At 35.1% G+C, this 22,819-nt stretch overlaps 1 protein-coding gene across 1 annotated transcript in view; it reads right to left on the reverse strand.

The window, feature by feature from the left end:
* The window catches only part of CTNNA3 (catenin alpha 3), a 1,859,096-nt gene that overhangs the window by 756,899 nt on the left and 1,079,378 nt on the right, over nucleotides 1-22,819 (reverse strand). Inside the window, exon 10 of the mRNA XM_032138296.2 lies at nucleotides 1,903-1,995. Within this exon, the coding sequence (XP_031994187.1) occupies nucleotides 1,903-1,995 (93 nt within the window). The remainder of the gene's footprint in view (nucleotides 1-1,902; nucleotides 1,996-22,819) is intronic.

The raw sequence follows: 22,819 nt of genomic DNA on the forward strand, positions 1-22,819 counted from the left end.
AAGTGCAAACATAATATAATGTTTATATAAACTTGTACATGTGTACGTGTATTTATGTTTATAAGTATATATGAACATGTGTATGCAAATATATATTAGGCAATGGAAATATTTACAAGTCCTTATGGGATGTGTGTGAGACAATGGTAGAATTTCACAGCAATTGAGAAAGGATCAACTATTTAATATAGGATGGTGGCCCAAATGTCAACACTACTAAATGAAATGATCTCTACCTCATGTTAGACATAAAAATATATTTCAGAGGGAATAAATATCTGTATGTTGAATAATAATACTTTACTCTTTTAACAACATAATTTGGGAAATATGTGAAATATTTGTTGGTAGAATGTCTTAACGAGGCACAAAACTACAAACCAGGGCACACAGTAGGTGCTCCATAACTATATATTAAAATAATTAAAAGATAAATCATATGTTTACATTAAAGTTCTTAAAATCTTCTGTGACTGAAAAATTATTTAAAAAATATTTCAAAAGACATGGGCAACAGAGATATTTTTAACAAACCTAAGCAAATTAATTACAAAAAAGACAACCCAACAAAAATTGGAAAATTGGAAAAGGATATAAGCAAGTCACCGCATTAGAAAGCCAAATAGTCAATAAATATTTGCGAAAAGAATGTTCTCACTAGGAATCAGAAAATTACACATTTAAACCAATGAGAGATACTTAATACTCTTTAGATTGAAAAGGCATTTTAAAAATGATAACCTTGAGTATTATTCACAATGTGCAGAGATGAGAACACTTAAAGAGTGTTGATGGGAGTATATTTCATTCAACTACTTTAGAGACCTTGTTGCAGTATTCTGTTCCCTCTGGAGTCTCATAGAAAATTGACATCAGTTGGGAGATCTCAGCTGCAGGTCCTCTAGATCCCACTTTTCCAGCTTGTTCTTACTTGTTAATCAACATTAAATCCAAAGAAGCAGTTTCCTTCACAGTTTCCTTAATATTCTTAGAGATGAAATTGTCAGCAAGGCAAATCAAGAATTTAACACATGCTCTACTTTTTGAAGACTGAGAATCTCAGGAGACGTCCAGAGACTTCAAGTCCCTAATCTTTGTTATATTTCTCATCCTTATAACATTTGTGGTCTTTATTAGGAAGTATCCATATTATATCCTGCTTCTTCTCAGATAAGAGTGTTTAAAATTGCTCTATGTGTATCTTGATTCATGGCTTCAAAACCATTTGTCATGTAGAAATAATTCCCTAAAAGTGTGTCACTCCTCAGATTTTAAGAAACATCTGAATTACTGACAAGAAAATATTTCTTAAATTTTTTCAAACCCATATCTTCTTTGATAAAAGAAAAAAAGAGTCAATCCTTTCAGCCGACTTGAAATTTCAAAATAAATAATTACTAAAAATAAATCAAATCATTTGGACAAAGCACCCTTGCCTCAGGAGATTCCAATATGGCCACTTAAAGAATGTCAGTCTTTTTCTCTACTCTCTTTTTAAGAATCACCTTAGGACAATTCAGTCTTCCATGCTTCAAATAAACATTTTGGCCGGGCACGGTGGCTCATGCCTGTAATCCCAGCACTTTGGGAGGCCGAGGTGGGCAGATCACTTGAGGTTAGGAGTTCCAGACCAGCCTGGCCAACATGGTGAAACCCCGTCTCCACTAAAAATACAGAAATTAGCCAGGCATGGTGGCACATGCCTGTAATCCCAGCTACTCGGGAAGCAGAGGTTGCAGTGAGCTGAGATCGCGCCACTGCATTCCAGTGTCAGCAACAGAGTGAGACCCGGTCTCAAAAAAAAAAAAAAAGAAAAAAAAATAGTGTATTTTTATATGCATAAAAGAATTAGGAATTATATATAATTTTACAGACAAAAAGACAGTAACTTAGTTATCATACCTGTGGACACAAGGTTTCCAAATGATTGGCTGCAATTTTGACAATTTTAATTCCATCTTCATTTGTTGACATGGAACAAGCAAGATTTGCCACCTTAAATACAATCCAAAATAATAGAAATTATTTTAGATTATCAAGGAAATGCAGCAACACTTATACCGAACAAGAATGTGTACACATTCGTTGAGAATCTCAATGACAAATAACATTCTCAAAATCATCACTGGTATCTATTTTATGAAAGAATTCAGAGAATCTATTAAAGCAAATAACAATAAAAGGACCTAGATAATTGTTTAAAATGAGAAGGAGAGACTAGTGAGCGAATCAGTAAACCCTATACAGTCTCTTGGTATCCACATCTAACCCATAATAAGAAGCTCTTATGAGAATGGAAAAACAAAAGTTTATCTATGGATTGAATGCTAATAGGTTCTTGGAATCTCATATGATTGTGATTTATTTTAAATTTGTAATTGGTTTATTATTTCCCAGAGGTCTATTACTCATATTTAAGTTGCATTAAGTATGACTGTATCTTTATACGTTTTGTTTGCATCAAATACACTACAAAGCTGAACAAATACAAGATAATTAACTTCTTCTTCCTGCTCTTGATTTTCCACTACAACTTCATGGGCACTCTTTGACATTGCTGCAGTGCATTTGATTCAAGCATTAGTGACACCCAAATTTCTCTTATATTATTGCTTCTGAAATTTACATTGTCTTCCAACAAAATGAGTGCGTTTTTAATTACCATTATGTCCATGACCTAAATCTAAGGTTTACAAATACTTTCTTCAGACCAGGAAAGAGCCATGATAAAGAGTAAGAGATTATTTTCCCTTCCTCTGAACCCCACTCTTGTTCAACATTCTTCTTACTAACACAGTAAGGCTTATGGACAGAAGCAATGTTTTCTCTGATCTACAAAATATATCATTGTTTTTATCATTGCAAGGAGATACTTTATCTAACAATAATTTTTCTAACTTTTAAAATATCTCTGTCAGTTGTTTTATACTTTAACACATTGCAGTTTTTCCTGCTAAGATCTAAAATACATCCAGTTGTGGAGAAACCACGCATTAGCCACATGCAGTGGAAATAAACAACATATGACTTTGGATCCCTATTTTAAGAGTACCACAAAATGTTATTTAAATGGATTTACAGTCTTTGCTTTTTTATAACATTTCTTTTAATATGCCAATAGTGAAATAACTCCTTGGTTTTCATTCACATACAATGAAATAACAGCCATACATTATATAACTGTGGAAGGGCATTGCTCACTTTATTAATGTACATGGGGATGGCTTACTTGAAAAGGTCTTTTGTTGGCTTGAAGGTCACAATGCCTCAACTTTCATATCTGACACATAATTAGCACATTTGTGAGTTATTTGAAAAGGGCAACAGTTTCTGTGCTCCTTTCTACTCCCCAAACCCCAATCACTAAAAGTGAAACTTGACAGTCTAATTGCTTTAATTTGTATTATATTAATTCACACTGCATTTGCAAAACATATTGACCTGTAAATTTGAGCACTGTTTGTTTAAAGTAAAAAAATAAAAATCACTGGCTCAATGTGGTCAAATTAGAAGAATGCTGGTTAACCCAAAGCTTAGAAATTACAAAAAAACTGCCCCTATGTAGTATTTACTTATATTTAATGTATCCTCATTTTCTTCTTTTTCCTTTTGAAAATATACATTCTTCTCCTGGATATTTGTTGGCCACCAGGCTTATTAAAAGCCAATTAAGTGACCGACATAGTATGGAAATTATGTTAAACACAATTTGTGTCTATATTAGCAGAATTAATTTTATACAACCCTCTAATTAAAATACAACACAACTGAAAGCTGTGTTTTCTTCTCACAGTTTTCTGCTCAGTCATCGTACTAAGACTCTTTTTGTCTTCATGTATTCTATGCCTGCACATACCTGACCTTCTCCTTACCAGAACTGTCCTGTCAAATAAAGGTTCTAGGTAATAGAGTATATTTTCAAGTTACGTGCAGTTTTAGTGCTATTTTGTACAAACAAGGTCGAATTTTAAGATACGTAGTATCTGTGACAAAACAGAAAAGTTAGAAATAAAATATCTTTATATTTCAAATTTGAATGATTTTATGACGTATTTTTCTAACGTTATATCAATGTGTGAATGAAAGCCAAATTTCTTCTAATGATGATTCTTCCTAAATTCTGCATGGCTCTTTAGTCAAGTATGTTCCCAAGAACAGTAGAAATGTAATTCCCTGCTGGTCAAGAATACAGCCTGCAAATAAGATGTTCTATAAAAATAGTTTTAGATATTTGGACATTTGATATCCTTTGTGTATCTGGGCAAAATCTGGGCAAAGCTTTGTTAATATTCATAAGATCTCTGTGGAATGTTTCTGCTCACTGAGGGAAACAAGGGTATCAGGAGTTTTTGGAGACAAACAGATTTGGGTTTGAACCCAATTCCTACAGTTAATAAGCTTCTGATCATGAGCAAGATATTAAATTATTTGACCTTGTTTTGTCACCTATAAAATGAGTATGATAATGACTACCGCACTGGGATGCTTTGAGAATTAAACGAGATAATGTATGGGGAGAGTCCGAAGCCTGGTGGCCCTCACCATGTATGAATTGCCTTCCATTTAATCTATCTCTCAACTAATGGAAAGAAAAAGAAAAGAAAAAAGAAATTTCATACTCTCAGAGGTTTTGTAGAATTAAAGCCTTAGGAGCCTAAAGAAATTTAACAATATGTCTGACCCAAGAGCCACAAACTCAAATGCTTTCAAGGGCCATGCAGGGGATGGGATACAAACATTGAGTCTAGATTGAACTCAATGGTAGGCTGGGGTTGTGGGTACCCAAACAAAATGATTATGTATGCCCTACTGAAAGGCATCCATTAAAACGAGACAAATGAAAGGAAAAACTCAATGTCTTAGCCAAACTAACAGTCTGTTGGCTTACTTTAGTTCACAGATCACCATTTTGTGATATTTAACCCCACTCTCTAATCCTATATTGTATAAATAAGAAAGCAAAATTAAGCAGGGGGATGAAACATACTCAAACCAACCAACGGCAGAGCGACTATTAACTAGCAATATGTGTGTGTCCTTTTTGCTACCCTGAAGAAAGTCTTGAAAAGCATTCTGGCATTGAAATGATTGACCAGACTTTTTATTGATATTTTGCTATATCCTTAACCAAGTCTACAAAAATCAGAATCTAAATTATCTTAAATAAATGGGATGAAAGGTAGTTATTTAAATTTACACATTTATTGAAAAGAAAAACCTGGGACAAAATGTTCTTTCATTTTTATGAAAGATTAAATGACATCCTTAAAATAATTACCAATATTGCAATAATTTAAAAACAAATGAGAAGTCTTCAAACAGGGTTATGTGTCTTGTTATGAGAGGAGAGTGAAGTTTTGTATTAGCAACCCTCTCTTGCAGCTCTTTCCTTCCCACCATTCCTTCTGCCCTCTAAAATGTATGGTATATTCTAGGCCCTTTAAACATGGCTGACCTTATTGCCCTATTTGGGCTCTAAAAAACACCGTAGATGAAAACGCCTAGACAGACAATTCCTCAACTGAACAATCATGTTGATGTTTGTTCCCTTCTTTCTGGTTCCTGGTTCAAGTTCATTTTATTTATTTATTTATTTATTTAGAGACTGAGTCTCACTATGTCGCCCAGGCTGGAGTGCAGTGGCTCCATCCAGGCTCACTGCAACCTCCACCTCCTGGGCTCAAACGATCCTCCCACCACAGCCCCTCAAGTAGCTGAGACTATAGGTGCGCACCACCACACCTGGCTAATTTTTGTATTTTTTGTAGATACGGGTTTTCGCCATGTTGGCTAAGCTGGTTTCGACCTCCTGAGTTCAAGTGGTCCATCTGCCTCAGTCTCCCAAAGTGCTAGGATTACAGCCATGTGCCATGGCAGTGGCCCCTAGTTCCAGTTCTGTATACTAGTTAGTATGTTTCTGTCATGGTTTCCATTTGCTGGACTTTGAGTCTTTTCTTTCACTCAGCAGAGAACATAGTATCTTTCACTCCCTAACCCATGGTTTCAGGTAAGAAATTCCCTGTTGTGGAGCCTGGCCTTGTAGAATCCTGACACCTAGGCTAGTTCTGTCCCTCACTCTCTATCAAGGTCAGGAGGATGATCATGCTTGACACAAAAGAATGAGTCACCAGTGGTAGAGCAAGGGACAGCAATAAAACAGATATTTTGAGATGGAAAATTTTCTCAATGACCCTTTAAAAAAGATCTACCATACTATAGGTTGTCTGTTTTTCATCATTACTTTGTTCTAATCTGGTAAACATATTCTATTTTAAATATATTGAATATCAGAGCATGATATGTTTTAACGTTCTAGTATTAAGTTTTATCCGAAATCTCAGGAGCACTGGTAGTGTTCTCAGTCATCTTAGAAAACTGAAATGGAATCATTGTTAGGAATGAGTACACTATTTGGACAGCTGCTTATCACATATCATTCAGTCTGTCACCGAGAAGTTCCCACACAGGTATTTACCTGTAATATGATCTCTCCAGAACATGAAGCAAACCTTGATGTTTGCTGAGATTTTCATTGTCACACATTCATTGTTTATATATTGTTCACATAGTTAATTGTAATATCATGTCACCACGTGTCCTAGCTCTCAATGGGGGAGAAAGGTCACTGTCTCATTTTCATGCATTTTCCCATCTGCCAATTGGTCATGCAACTCTTGTGTAAATACTTCCAGAGGCAGAGAATTTATTGTCTTGCAGGGCAGTCTAGTCCCATTGCAGGACAGCCCAAAGTTACAAAGTTACACAAGTTATGAAGTTTTTCTTTATAAGGAGATGAAATATTTCTCTCAACAACTTTCTCCTAGTTGTTCTAGAATCCAGAATGGCAAATATATTCAATAATGGAAATATAATGGGGCCTACAAAAAATCCAAATCAATAGTCCTCAACTTGTGGAATAAGAGAGATCGTAAGAGTAATAGAATCACCAGTAAATAGCTATTAAAAAGAAAAGTCCAATTCCCTTCCATCAAGATATTCTGATATATTAAGTGTGTATATGCATGGAAGTCAGAGGTGTAAGGACTGTATAATTAGATTTTTTAAAAGTTCTCCCAGGTGATTCTGATATACCACCTCCCCCATCCCCAACACATACACACACACAACAACAACAACAACAACAATACACACATGGCAACACACAGATACATACTAGGATTCTGGTTAATTTATTTGTTTAAATAGACACTCTTTCCCAAAGATAAATGTACTGAGGTGAAAGTCTAAAAATGAATGACCTGAATATGTGTGGGATAGCGTAGGAAGTTAAATAGAAAGCTTCACAAATTAGAGGCAAGAAATAATGACTTAACTTCTACTTGAGAAATAGAGAAAAGGTTAAAAATTGAAATAAGAAAATCAAGTGTAGGGGATATTCTGGCCTTCCATCCAAAATCCATTCCTCCATTTGGTAATAGCACTGATTTCCCTCGGAGAACAGTTCTTTCTCTAACCTAGTGGTGTAAAGTCTTGGTACGACTGTCAATCAAGGATCCTGGTCCTCCCCTAGGTCTAGCCTGGGCATATCCCTCACTCACTAGTGCCACCTACAGCCCTGAATCACTCTTTGTTCTGTCGAATCTTAGCCTTCTTTCATTTTGATTTATGTGCATTACCTTATGTCTTCCATAAAGTCTTTATTTTCTTTTTAAGTAAGCCAAATTTGTTTTCCTTTGCATACAACTAGAGAACTACGATTCTTAGTAAGTACTGAGCCAGAAACTTATACCCTAAGAATGTACTAATCTCAGATGGATACTTTCAGCAAAGTTGAAAGCTGGTAATGTATAACCATAATTATTCCTGTGAAAGGCAACTTCTTATTAAATGCCTGCCTCTGGGTTTAGTCAGCCGGCATGTCCTAGTGTCAGGGACAAATGCAAGGAAGGAGACAGTCATTTGAGTTCCTGCACATACAGATAAGTGTCTTCCTTTGACGATCTAATTCTTCAATGTCTATTAGAACATGTTACATATCAGGTACAAGAGAACATCTAATTCTTGAAGAAAATAATTTATCATTTTTAAGTTTATCTTTCAGCAAGCTGTTCACTCTGTTTGAAAACCACCCCTCACATACTCTTTGAAAATCATACCTATACTTCAAGGCCTGGATCAAATACTGTTTCTTCCACAAACTCTATTCAGATGCCCAGGATCCATATCTTTATCTTCCCACACTCTCGCATTATAGCAAATTCTCCTTCTCTCTAAACTCATTTATGTATCTATCAGATGGTGAGCTGCTTGAGGGTAAAGACGATGATATATTCTTTTTAAAAATATTTTCCCATCAAGTTAAATACCCCGAAATAGCATTTCATCTATGTAAATAAATAAAAATAATAATTTATCTCTATCTGGAACTGAATCATTGTTAATATAAATTACTGTCTATTGAATCTGAAATTAACACATTTGGTGAATTCTATTTTTTAAAGTCCTGTGTACAACTTAATTTGTTTATTGGAAGCTGTTTCCTTTCTTCCACTCCTTTCTAATAAAAATGATCCTAATTCTGTACCATATGAATATAAAGGTAAGAATTATTGCTTTAGGTTATGGGGGGAAACATCTGAGAAAAGAAAGTCCTTAGGTTATTAAACTTAACTGCCCCAAGTGGATTTCAGTCTGACTGTGTATATTCATTGGAAACATCAAGATTAGACAAATCCGTAGCAAAGATACAAATAAACAAAGAAAAACTTTGAATATGGGTGTGGAAATAATCTAGCTGAAATGGGTTATTTATTTTTAACTTGTATTGGCAAAGGAGACTTGGGCTTCTTTCTGAATTTAGAAATAAATGGCAGTTCATAAAAGCTTGTGAAGAAGCATGAAGAAGGAAAAATGGTGTCTATGCCCCTTGGACACAGTAGTAAGTAGCAAAACTACAAATTCACTAGCCAAATCACTGATAGATGGAACACTAGAAGTCCTTCAAGTTGGTGGGAGATAGCAAGAGTTGGACTAGATACTTTGAGTTTGAGTTGCCACTGAGATACATAAGAAGACATAAACTACATATAGTTAGATGTGTAGTTAAGAGGGGGTCTAAAGTAGAGATATTAATTAAGAAGTTACTAGTTTATTGATGGCAATTAGATATGATTATGTGAGGAGAAAAAGTTATTGAAGGTATATAAGATATTAATATTTATTAGGCAGAAACATGAGGTTACTCCTTCAATGAGTCTTAGAAAAAGTGGCCAGAGATAAGAAAGGTTGCCCACGATACTGTGATGTCATGGAGACCAGGAGAAGAAAAGGTTTCAAGAGGATGATATCATCTATTAAATGCTGAGAGGTCAAGTAAGTTATCCCTGAAAATATGCAATTCAGCCACAGAGACAACCATGCTAATCATTCCTAGAGTGTTCAAGTCAAATGATGATGGTTAAACTAGTCTGACATGAACAGAGGACTGTGTATGAGGTAAAGTAACCCCATGAGTCTTATGACTCAAGGCAGAGAGCTACAGGTTGCCTGGATAATACTCACTCTCTCATTCTCCCATCTATCCATTTTAAAACATTTTACCTCTCAGTAATATCTCAAATCATGTATTAGGTTGGTGCAAAAGTGATTGCAGTTTTTGCAATGGCAGAAACCGCAATTACTTTTGCACCAACCTATACTTTTGCTGTCCTCTACCCTAGTTAAGATTTTGATCAGTTTTATTTATTTTATTCTTGTTTCCAGTTTTAGCTTTTGTTGTCAGCAAATGTTCTTTCTCTACAATATGTTCACATTGCAGCCAACATATTTTTTCAGATGCAAATTTGGTTCCCCCATCATCACCTTCCCATCCCCACATCATACCCCCATCCCTACTACGTCTTGCAGTCTGGCCCAGGAGTCATCATGTGTAGTTCTTGTTCTCTCTTTGCTTCAGCTATATCAATGTACTTTTATGTATCAGTGCTTGCTTCTGCCAGAAAACATCTGTACATACTGTTCTCTGCTGGCTGGAATGCTCTCCTCCTCCCTTTTCACAGCCACCTTCACACCACTTATACTTGCTTAACTGCTATCCATCAGATCTCTGCTCAAAAGTAATTCTTTGGAAAGTTTTTCACCAACACTGTCCTCCACCTCCACACAGAATACCTGAAACCTCTGCCAACTTAAGTCAGATTTTTCCTTCAGAGCATGATTCTCAGTTTGTAATTATATTTCACTGGGGAGATTATTTGATTAGCATACATTTTCCCAGATTTATAAAAGCAGGGACAACACCTGTATTTGCTCATCATTCAGCCTACAGTGCCAGAACCTGACACACAGTAGACAATCTATAAATAGTTCTTCGGGGAGTGAATGAATGCATGAATGCCTGAATCAGTATGCTTGAGAATGTATCATCTTCTTGATGAACATGAGATGACAAATGGAAGAAAAATGGGTTTGAAGAGAGGAGTCAGCAGCAGAAACTCAGGACAAGAAATAAAGAAGAATGAAATTTTTCCTTTGAAATTCATTTGCAATATTCTACAAAGGCTTAGACAACTGGACTTTCAAGAAAAGTACTTGTTTTTCTTCTAGTCTGGCCATCATCCTTAACAAGTCTTGGGGAGCAGCTTCTTTCAAGTTTTACCTTCGCTTAAGATATCAAATTTGGAACTACTGAATAGGTCTCAATTTAGCTTTTAATTTATTTATTTTTAATCAAGTAAAGTAACTCTTAAAGGGCCCAAGCTGGATGCCAAATGTTGGCAAGTGTGGCAGATGGAAAGAGGCACAATAACTTCCATCGACAAATCCAAGAGCTTCATTGTCTATTTCAGAATGTAATATATGCTCTGCTTCTGATAATTGCAGAAAGAGCTGTGATCTCCCCATGTTGGCACCCGACTGACCTCTGGCTAACAAGTCAGCCCTCCTCTTTCTCCTAGTGAAGCAGCGCTGCTGTGCTTCCCTTGGTAGTAATAAGAAATGATTATGAATTATGGGTTCTGTAGAATATTTAACTAATATAACTGTGCTGTAAAAGCACATAGCAAAGTGCAGGGAAACAATTTCATCAACTAACAAATATTGATTATGCACCTATTACGTGGGCTGGGAACTGTCAGGCAAATCATAGAAGTCAAAATCAATGAAAGTGAATCCCAACAAGCACAATCTATTTAAAGGGACACGTGAAAGGATCAAAGACTAAAACTCTGTCTCCAAATACTATAAGAAGCTAGAGGTAGGTGAACTTTATAGAGATGACTGTAGTAAGAGTGTTACACGGAGACAAATTATTACTTAGGAAATTCATATTCTCTTGAACTTTGCATCTCAAGCTGCTTCCCAAATTTTATGAATCGTCAATCACACAATCCGGTCTCTGATATTAGTTTTGCTTTACCTCTCTGTCTTTGGTCATCCATCTATAAGATGAGGAACAGATTGACTTCATTTCTAGACCTCTTTCCATTTCAATAATTTTGTTTTACTGCTTAACTGATAACAAAATTAGACAGAAATTAGACAAAGGAGAAGAGCTATCAGTCAACGTTCCTATTAATTTAAACATGAATTTGTAGATGAAATATTAGCCAATTTAATTCAACTGTGTAATAAAAAAATAATAAAGCAAGACAATATTGTTTATTCCCAGAATGAACAAATGACTCATGATTGAGATCTAACACTGAAATTCCTTGTTGAACCGGATAGCAATAGATTTTTAAAAAGCATTGATGACAGGTTTATGCCTATTCTGATTGAAGCAAAGCAAAACTACACTAAAAAACAAACTCAAAACCTTAGAAATCTATGAATAGGAAGAATAATTCTTAATCTAAAACAAAATCCAGAAATTTCCAGCAAGTGTCATGCTCAAAAGTCAAGAATAAGATAAGCATTCCCACTATAAGTGAGGTTAATCAATATTTTACTCAAGGTTCTAGTAAATCTAAATGAATAAAAAAAGCAATAATGCAAATATTGTTAACAAATAACTATATTTATTCCCAGGTCTCAAAATTGTCTACCTAGGGAATACAAGATTATCTGAAAACTGTTACTACTATTGAGTATTCGTTAACACTTCTTCATGCAGAATGAATGTGAGATAAATAATATATTTTTCTATATAAAAGTTTTCATAACAAAATTTGTTATAGTAACTAAATATTATAAATTTCATAGCAGTATGTATCTATTGAAATAAGCACAATTATAGATATGTGTGCATATCTATATATGTATTAAATTTTACTTAATGATGTAAAAAAAGACTGGAAAGAATAGTGAGAAATATCAGATTCCTGGATGGAAAAACTCAGTATTGCAAAATATAATGTTATCTCCCACAAAATTTGTCTATTAAATTTATGGAGCTATACTGAACTTAGATAAATTTCAATGTGCATCTGGAATATATGAAAGGCTGGCAAATAAGTTTTATAAAAAAGGAGAATGGGCTGGATGCAGTGGCTCATATCTGTAATCCCGGCACTTTGGGAGGCTGAGGTGGGCGAATCTCCTGAAGTCAAGAGTTTGAGACCAGCCTGGCCAACATGGTGCAACCCCGTATCTACTAAAAAATATAAAAATTAGCCGGGCTTGGTGGCGCATGCCTGTAATCCCAGCTACTTGGGAGGCTGAGGCAGGAGAATCGCTTGAACCTGGGAGGCAGAGGTTGAAGTGAGCTGAGATCACGTCATTGCATTCCAGCCTGGGTGACAAGAATGAAACTCCATCTCAACAAAAAAAAAAAAGAATGAAGAAAAGTATTATGTGCCAGTAATTAAAAACACAAAAATTTAGTGTTTTTCAGGGTAATGGGAAAAAATATTGGTGACGGCCCAATTTCCTGCTATCTACTTTCAGGAAAAAAGTGCAATTATGTAAAAAGGCTAGAATACATTACTACATAAAAATTTTTAAATGTCAAAATATTGAAAATAAAGTTAAAATACAAAAGATAGGCAAAAATTTGTTTTTATATTTGATAATAAAAATTACTATCCATAGGTATAAATAGCTGCTAAGTATCCATAAGGAAAAAAGGCCATTAAAAATGGACAAAATATTTAAATAGAGACTTTACATATGAAATATGACTAATAAATAGATGCAAAGATTCTCAGTCTACCTCTTACTAAGCAGGATATGCAACTAAAGCAAGAAAATCACGTTTTTTCTCGTCAGATCAGAAATATGTAAAAAGTTTGATATTATCCTATACTGCTGAGAATATGGGGACACAACTGGACGGTAAATGGCCAACTTTTCAGAGAGCAATTTAGTTTCAGCTATGAAAATTTAAAATGTTCAGAACTGTAGCAATTCAATTTAATGTAATCTGTTGTTCAGAAATACTTGCATATGTGAACAGACTCACAGCCACGTGAAAACTTTATTTGTAAAAGCGAAAATGAATCTAAATATTTAACAGTGGAGAATAAATTATGTAATATTATGATTCTGTAAAAAAAAATGTTATGCTGCTGTAAAATATCTCAAGTATATAATTTTAAGTGAGATACTGCAGAATGGAAAATATGATTCTATTTAAAATTATTTACTTACAGGACCGGGTGCAGTGGCTCACGCCTGTAATCCCAGCACTTTGGGAAGCTGAGGTGGGCGGATCATGAGGTCAGGAAATCAAGACCATCCTGGCTAACATGGTGAAATCCCATCTCTACTAAAAATACAAAAAATTAGCTGGGCGTGGTGGCGGGCACCTGTAGTCCCAGCTACTTGGGAGGCTAAGGCAGGAGAATGGCATGAACCCAGAAGGCGGAGCTTGCAGTGAGCCGAGATCCTGCCACTGCACTCCAGCTTGGGCAACAGAGCAAGACTCCATCTCAAACAAAAAAATTATTTACTTAAAATTATGTACAAATGCAAAGTATAATGTCTACCGTGATAATTCCCACTTTTAATTTGAGTTATATATGGGAGAGAAGGTAGGATTACTATTGCTATGAAGAGAAGTATCCCCTTTTAACTATGTTTCTATATTGACTGAAGTTGTTCCAAGTATATTTTTCACTACATTAACAGTGAAATTACTTTTCTAATTTACAAAAAACAAGTGATTGATGAAATAGTTCTATATGTATTGACATGGGAACACACCAATGACAAGTAAAACAGCACATGTAATAATCTCATTTATGAAAGATGGTAAGGTTTTGTGTATGCATATGGAAATTTGATATCCAAAATGATCCTCCCCAAAATGGCAATTGTGGTGATCTCTGAGGAGTGAAAATCAAGGTAATTTCAACTTTCCTTTTGTATATTCTTAATAATTCATAATTTGGCTTATATAATAAAAATGAATTATTTTGAAGAGAATAAAACCTGTCTATACCTGTATGTGAATTTTTAATACCAATCAAGAGAATTTTATTAATCATGAGACATATTGCAAAGCCTGAAGATACAGAAACATTTATAAATAAGGTTTCCAGAAAATACACATATATAATGATTACATAGAAAAAATGCTGCTAAGCAGAAAATAGTTTTCATGGTCTCATATGCTGTTATATTTAAAATGATGACTCACAAAAATGATTTAGAATTCACAGTAGGGAAACAAGGCACTGGTTTTACCTTGTCTTAATGTCAAATAATGGCACAAAAACAAGTCAATTAAAGCTTATTATCAATGACAAAATCAGACCAGCCAATATTGATCTTAATAATGAATTTAAATTCAACGCATTTGGAAAGGTACTCTGTGCATGGTGTGTGTGTGGGTGTGTGTGTGTCTGCAGCAGATATAAGGTAATGATTCTTATGATTGAGTAATTGTAATATGGTCCTATATTTCTTTCTTTTTCCTGTCTTACTCACACCTCCAATTCTATTCAATTTGTGTCTGAAATTCTTGTCCCTCTCAAGTCATTAAAGATGAAAATATTCATTTGTCTAAGTGGACATATGTCAACATTGTTCTGAAAAAGAGGTATCAGTATGTTGTGTCAGAATGTGCCATCACAAAAGAAGCAAATGAGATGAAAACACACAAACACACAAACTCAAACATATTTGGCTGTTACAGTATTATTGCTTCCAATAAATTATGAGAAATATATGTTACATAGCTCAAATTGAAGTCTGCAATGTAGACTGCTCTAAGAGTCCCATTTTGCCAAATATGTTTCCCTTTTAGTTTGGAATAATATATAACTGTAAATGGACACACACACCTCATATTGCTGTGTGATGTAAATTATAATGGTAAAACCAGCTAGATAGTTTATTCAAGGTCCCTCTCTAAATTAAGCTATTATTCACCTCAGAATCACCACTCAAAAGATAAAAGTACATGTCACCTGCCTAGTAAATTTAATATAATAAACAGTACCAAATAAAATATATTTAAGTACCAAAGAGATGAAACAAATCTAAACTATAAATTAAATACAGGATTAAGTGTTGTTTCCTGAACTAGTGTTATACTTTGTTGTCAGCTGAGGTCAAGCATAAATATGAAGCATGCAGGTCTAATAAGTATTTATTAATAGGATCATTGTGTAAAGGGTAGATGTCAAAACAATGCTATAATTAGCTTTCATTATCATTGAAATTGCTGTCAAATTTCAAAGCAATTTTATGACCAGTGTGACCTGATTTCTCACATGGTAGAAAGAGAAGGATTTTCTTAAAGAGAAACACAATATATTAAAGCCAATATAAAGTTTTCAGTGAGTCTAATTCTGAATCAACATGTTTTGTACATATTGCACTGTTCAAATGCTATCATGGGAACAGAAGGTGTTGCAGAGGACAAAGTTAATTGAATTGCAATTGTGTAAACTTCCTGGATGTGGATGAGACCATCAATATCACCTGATTCCCTAACTAATCACGAAATACACACCCAGATTCATTCCTTACTTTCACAAAAGAACGGGTCTCTTAGTAGAATGACAGTTGGCAATCAATCATCTGGCAACTTCTATCTTGGAAGATATCATAACAATAATCTGTGAAACTTTTTTTTTCCTGTAGGCATCTATTTATTATGACTTTGAAGGAAATAGATAAAGAAGCTTTGAAATTTACCATAATTATAATCCCAGAGAGAGCCCCTTGTCTCTGAGTATAAATTGCCGATAATGAGTAAGACAAATTGGAAGAACACTGTGTGTGTGTGTCTGTGTGTGTGTGTGTGTGTGTGTGTGTATGTATATGTATGTGGAGTGGAAGTGAGGCAAGCACATCTGTGTATGTATATATGAAGTCCCAGCAAAATTTACAAATATGTGTATGTACTATTATTAAATACTATGATTTCATATCCCCTCATTCTTGGGTCCCTGAATCTCATGAGGGCTCCTTGAATGTGTTCTGCATTTAATTATATTATAAAAATGAAGTATAGCTAATTATGTAATATAGAATTAAAAGAAAACAAAAGATTTAGGTCCTTTAACGTTAGCAGGGGCATAAATTATTACAGGTTTAATCTCAACTACCCCTGTACCTCTACAGCACACTGAAATACTGGACACATACTGTGAGTAGTGGCCCTTACTAGAGGATAGGATAAGACGCTTGCAGTGTAATCTTAGTAATTTTTTTAAATATATATTATTTATGGTTCCTAGTAGCTCTAGAAGGGAGGAGGGAGGAGTAAGGAGGGATCTTGTATACTAACCTTCCATAATTAGAGCAAACCAACATATTAATTCTATTTGCACAAGGTTAAATTGTGAAATCCTTGAAGACAGAAACCATCTTACTCCTCTTTTTGGTTCTAAGATATTGCAAGCAGTGGGTTCTTAAAGCTTCTGTTGAATACATTTAACCCAACATTGCAAATAAAATATTTTTCACATCGTCTTCTCTATACATATTTATGATTGATCTCTTTACAGAGGCCTAAAGACAACAACAAAATCCACAAATATTTATTATCTATCAGGCATGTTCTAGGCACTGAAAGAAAAAGAAGAGAAGATGGGGAAAAAGTAGTTGCCATGCTTCAAGAAATGAGAGATTTAGGTGTAAATACACAAAACATTTAGAGCTATTAATAATGAAAACATGTAAATGACAGTGTATACTATGCTAAATGAGTAAAATACTAAATGCTGATGGGCTTCATAATAAGGAGATAATGCAGTGAAGCTTTAAAAAATGTTAGCTGGATAGTTTTAAAAAGTCTTAAAGAAAGACAGTTTCTATATATCAATTGAATTGTTTTTAAAAAATCTAAAAATAAGACTGTCATATAAAAATGTGTTGATAGAGAACATAGAAGTTTTAATATTAATAAATCCCAGTATCAGAAGATTTTTGGATAAATCAGAAATGTTTGGTTTAAATACAAATTCTCTTTAAGAAATAGTGAATGGTCTAATGAAAACTGTTATTGCAAATACTGAAAGTTACATTGTATGTTATTTTATTTCTATCCTTATTACAATACTTCCTATGTATTTAGTTGTTTTCAATTCTTATGTCAAGTAACATGAAACTTAAATCAAAATTCAAGAAAGCAATGCTTCATTCAAGGTAGCTCCATGTTCATCAGCCACATGGCACTACATGGCTGCACCAGCCAGGCCTGGATTCTCACCAGCATTGCTCCAAGGCTCTGAGTCTGAGTCACAGGAGTTGGAGGGCATTTGCCATCAACTAGTCCAGTTTTTGACTCTGTTTCAGAAGGCTGGCTTGCTTGCACTGCACCTGGAGCCTTTCAAACCGTTGTCAGGCTCAGCCTCTGAAGAAAGAAATCCCACAGCATTCTGGCTTTGCTCAGTGTATGCAGTTTTGTTCCAGAAGTCAGGAGACAGGTTGCTTCCTTTCCCAGCTCTTGAGGGCAGAGGCTGAGCTTTCTCACTGGTGAGATGGTAACTTTAATGAGCACCTCCCCTTGGGACACAGAGTACAAAGCGTCCTGGATGCTCAGTAGCCAGAAACAGAGAATGCCAATAAAAGCCCTGTTCATTTTTCATCACAGAAGTTAGAGTCCTACCCTCACCTTCAGCCTCTGACTACTGTGGATCCCTTCAGCCCCCGGCTGCCAGTCTTTGGAAAGCACACCCACACCTTGTTGGTTAATTAACACTAATGGGCAGCTGCCATCCCTGCATAAAACCACAACCATGGCTGGATTACTTGAGGGCTAATTATGCTGTTTGTCCAGGCACAATGTTTCTCTTCCTTCTAACAGCCTACCCTTTGGACCCTGATGGCTCATTATCACCTTCCACCACTGGAAGAACAAGACAAGACTGTCAGCCGTGCCACTTCTCACATTTCCAAGAAAAAGCTTAAATCTAAGCAATGCCATTCTAGGCGTTCTCTGCAAGGGTTTTTAGCTTAGCAAAATCCCTCTTGCAATCTTTGTTCATAATTTTGTCTCAAATTCTGAATTATCTTATTAAGAACTAGAAACTGTTCTGCAAGTGACTTGTTTTTAAATTTGCTTTTCAGACATCTCTAAGGGCTGCTGGCAACTCAAGTGAGTTCGTGATTTCCTCTTTTCCAGCACATTCTATTAAGCCTATTAATTTCAAATGAATGTATTTTCCCTGCATCCTCTAGAAGCGGACTTTAATTGAATACAATATCCTCCCTCCGCCGCCCCAACTCTAGAAGTGGACTTCTGGGCGGGGGCAGGCAATTATATTCAACTGAAATTAATAGGCTTAATCTATTCACTTGAAATTAATAGGCTAAAATCTGTTGCTCTTTCTTTTCCCATAAATAGACTAATGCCAGTCCCTGTTGTCTTCCTCCATTCATCTTCCACATCCTCTTTTTTCAATGCCCACCCCATCATCTTCCCTTCTCTGAAACTGAATTCAGTCTCTACATAATCAATGTACTGCTGTGATCACAGCTGGTCCTTTCTGGTATCTCCAGGCATCACAGTTGATCTACCTTTATTGATTTCTGGGCTCTGAACTATCATTCTTTTCTCTTTTCTCCCCTGCCCATTCGCTATTCTTGTCACATAGTTTCTTTCCCTTCTCACTAGTTATCCCATCTTGCAGAATACAAAATCCCTTATACTTTTCCTCTCATTCTGCTTTTTTCACATCACTCTCTCTGTGGTAAATAAAACATAACAAACAATACGATTTTTTTTAATCTTTGCACTTTAAAGATACATTTATGTGCTTTCTCTGTTGGTGAATAATTCATTTCCTGTTGCTTTGGAAATAGAGTCTATGAGCCAGGGGCTAGTTTTATATCTACATTTAGTAAATTGAATACAATATTTTGCTATAATGCAGTAAGTGTACCCAAAATCACTGTTTTGGGAGCCACAAATTCATGAGGGAAAAGCCTCAAATGCTATGGTACATTAGTTGAACCATAGAAAAAGAAATCAATTATAATTGGTTCTCCAGTTAAATATTATGAGTCACAGTGAGTATTTAAGATAGTTTTGAAAATAAAACATTTTATTATTTCAGGATCTGCATCCTAGTTACAGTGGCCATTTTTATTAGTGGGTCTAATAAAGTATTCATATTTATCCTTGCTCTGTTAGCAGGTGCTGATGAAGTGGAGGTTGCGCTATGAATATATGAAGCAGTATGATTTGAAAAAAGGAGAAATGGCAGTATAGATATTGGAATCCAGACAGAATGAACTTTATTTACTGTTATCTTATATTTTACTCATCTTCCATGAAGATGACTAACCCAAAGGGATTCATATTTGTGGTCCCCTCAAATATGTCCAGTTAGTGGAAACACATCACATATTTTAGAGTATGACTCAATAATATAACTTTAAATCCTTCTAACTCTCCACTCTTTCATAATCTCCAGTAAAAAGATAAAACTTGAAGTATTTATTTAGAAGTCACTATGCAACACTGTGCTTTGGGAGTTCATAACTACCTTAAAAAGACATAATCTGTAACAAGAATCATTATAATACTCTGTGTCCTTTTATGTTTAAATAAGTATGCATGTAAAGCAAAAATAACATGAATAAATTTACCAAGTCAAAGATTTTACTTCATATATGTCACTTTTAATTCATTACTGTAGTCATTTTAAATCCCTGGGTAAGTTAAAAAAAAGACTTGTTTCTCTTCTACAATTATACTATGGATGAACTGTACAACTCTGTCTCTCTCTGTCTGTAGATATACATATATGCAGATATATTTTACTTTAAGTGTTCAGAAGTCTTATGATTTCAAAAGGAATATGTGCTTAATTCAAAAGTTTTGGAAAACACAGTTAAATATAAAAGAGTAAATACACAAAATACACATTTTCAGTGTGGCAGATAAACTCACCTAATGCCTACTCTCAACTCTTCTTTCCTTTGTCTTTTCTCCCCTCTATTGCATATCATAGAGCTCTGGCCATATCCCCTCTTCATATTGGATACATCCATCTTCCAGCTGCTGGGGACAACTGCTATTGACCACTCATGGCATAGTCCTTCGCTAGGAACTGTCATAGGTTGTAGGAAACTACCTTCCCCAAGGCAATGTCTCTTCCCAGGGGAAGCTCAGAATTAATGACGGAGTGAGTTAGGATTACAAAGGCATAGGCCCCTTGTCTCTACATGTGACAATTCTGAAAGGTCACCTGACCTCCAGAGTCCCCAAGAGTTCAGGTATGGTTTCAGTTGCAACCACATTCATTGCAAGCCAGCTGCTGCTTCTACCCAATCCTACATTTCTCCCTTCATTACAGGCTTAACTCTGAAGATTACTCCCCAGTAAATCTTCAGGATAGAACTATCCATATCAAAGTATATTTACAGGGGAACTAACTTAAGAAAATCATAATACCCAGCAAACAGAATACTCATTTTTTCGGTCTCCTTTATTGCTAGGCTGAACCATGTGCCAATGAGATTAGGCGCAGTTCCCCAGGGAAGAAATTTTTTCCCCCACCATTAGTAGTCTAGATTCACTAGAATATATTCCTTTGACTTTTTCCCCTTTGTTCTCCTCCCACCTGGGATGTAGACAAAATACCCAGAGGGCAGACATAATCTTAAAACTATAAAGATAAAAGTGAACATACCAAGGATCCGAAAGATCCTTGGAAACATCATTGAGCAAATGAACGCATGCCAGCAATCACCAACCCCTCAACTTTTTGACATGGGAGAAAAAAACAAAAATCATTTTTAAATTGATTGTTACTTGCAGCCAAATGTAATCCCAAGTGATACAATTAAGGAACCACTCTATCTAGAAGTATATGTATATATGTAGTAGAGTGTTGTTTATAACAGCAAAAAAATGAAACTGTCATATAAGTGTTAAGTTATGACCTATCCTTAGGAAGGAAAATTATAGTCATTGCAATAATTCCTTTGAAAAATGAAGTTGTTGAGAAATACATTTTATGCCATATTAAAGATATAAATTCCAACACACATAGATATACCTACATATAGCCACTGAAGCCACCAATCTTGTGTCACCTCTTTGTAGAAAAAGAAATTTCCATGTTGTAGCATATTGCATTTTCTAAAAATGGCCACACTAATATATGTCTCAACCCACATAATCTCCCTAAAATCGGTCTACACTCTTTCCATTGAATCTGGGGAAGGGCTTGTGACTGCTCCTAACCCACAGAAACTATAAGAGATAATATAGGATTGTTGTCTTAAGTCACCAAATTTTGGGATGATTTATTATGCACCATTAGATGACAGGAGCAGCTGTGTGTTATCTTTGTTATTTGATCTTTTGAAATACAGTTTAACTTGGAAACTGAAGACATTTATTCCTTTATTTAAAACATATTTAATATGTGCTTACTGCTCTTTTTCATTGTGATAAAAAATTTTCATTGAGAGAGAAACATCTTAATATTAGTTTGTCAGGTGTTAGAATCCAGGACCCCTGCCCTGGAATTGTTCATGAGTCTAAGCAGTTGTAACTGCATCTAGCAAATAATGGTCTGCTTTGCTGTCTCCTTGTTAAACGTACTTCAAAATGTATGCAAAATATTTCTTATAGCTAGCAGGCTTCTTATTCCTTGCTAGGGACTCTGTAAATGAAAAACAAAACAAAAAACCCAAAGCTACAGCAGAACACATTTGAAATTATGAATACAACCGTAAAAATGGCAATTCTAAGGTAAGGTTTGAGAATACAGAACTTATCTGAGCCTGTTGTCTCCCTCTGTGCAAAAGAACCCTTATAGGTAAACAGGCAGCAGATAGTCACAATTCAATGCCATGATATGTGGATAAAATGAAACAAAGGTTGAGAAATTAGCTTACTTCTAGATGTTCTTTGGGTCAGGCTCATCTATCCCTAACTTCTTATATGAAAGTTAAACTGCCACAGCCTGAAATAGTAGATAATTGGAATTCTCATTTTCTTCAGAAAATTCTGCAATTAAAATGTTGATATTTCTTTAAAACACACACACACATACACACACACACACACACACACACACACACAACCTGATATCAAATCTTACATTCTCTCCACCCAGAAAACATGACTGGGTCAAGCAGTACTTGAATATATTCACAGAAAATCAGCAGGTCAGGTAGAAAATTACTCACCCTACACACCAGATGTGTGAGTGTTGCAGAGTATGAATTGCTGCCAAGATATCTGTCATTGGCATATCTCCACTTTTCAATTTGATACAATGTGTTTAACCTATCACTGTTATTCAGTGTAGTATAACTGCTATACAAGCACTGTGTGTTTACCAGAGCTTTACTATTCCCTTGGCTAGAAATATTTCCAAACAAGGTAATAAATATAAATGACTGCCATTTTCAAAAATATATATAATAAACATTCTCCAAATATTTTGAAAGCCTACAGTTACCAATAAGCTTTTGTGTACATAAATTAGAGAATAAGGGGCAA

Source organism: Hylobates moloch, unplaced genomic scaffold (genome assembly GCF_009828535.3).
Source record: "Hylobates moloch isolate HMO894 unplaced genomic scaffold, HMol_V3 SCAFFOLD_3, whole genome shotgun sequence".
In the NCBI taxonomy this organism is placed as follows: Eukaryota; Metazoa; Chordata; class Mammalia; order Primates; family Hylobatidae; genus Hylobates; species Hylobates moloch.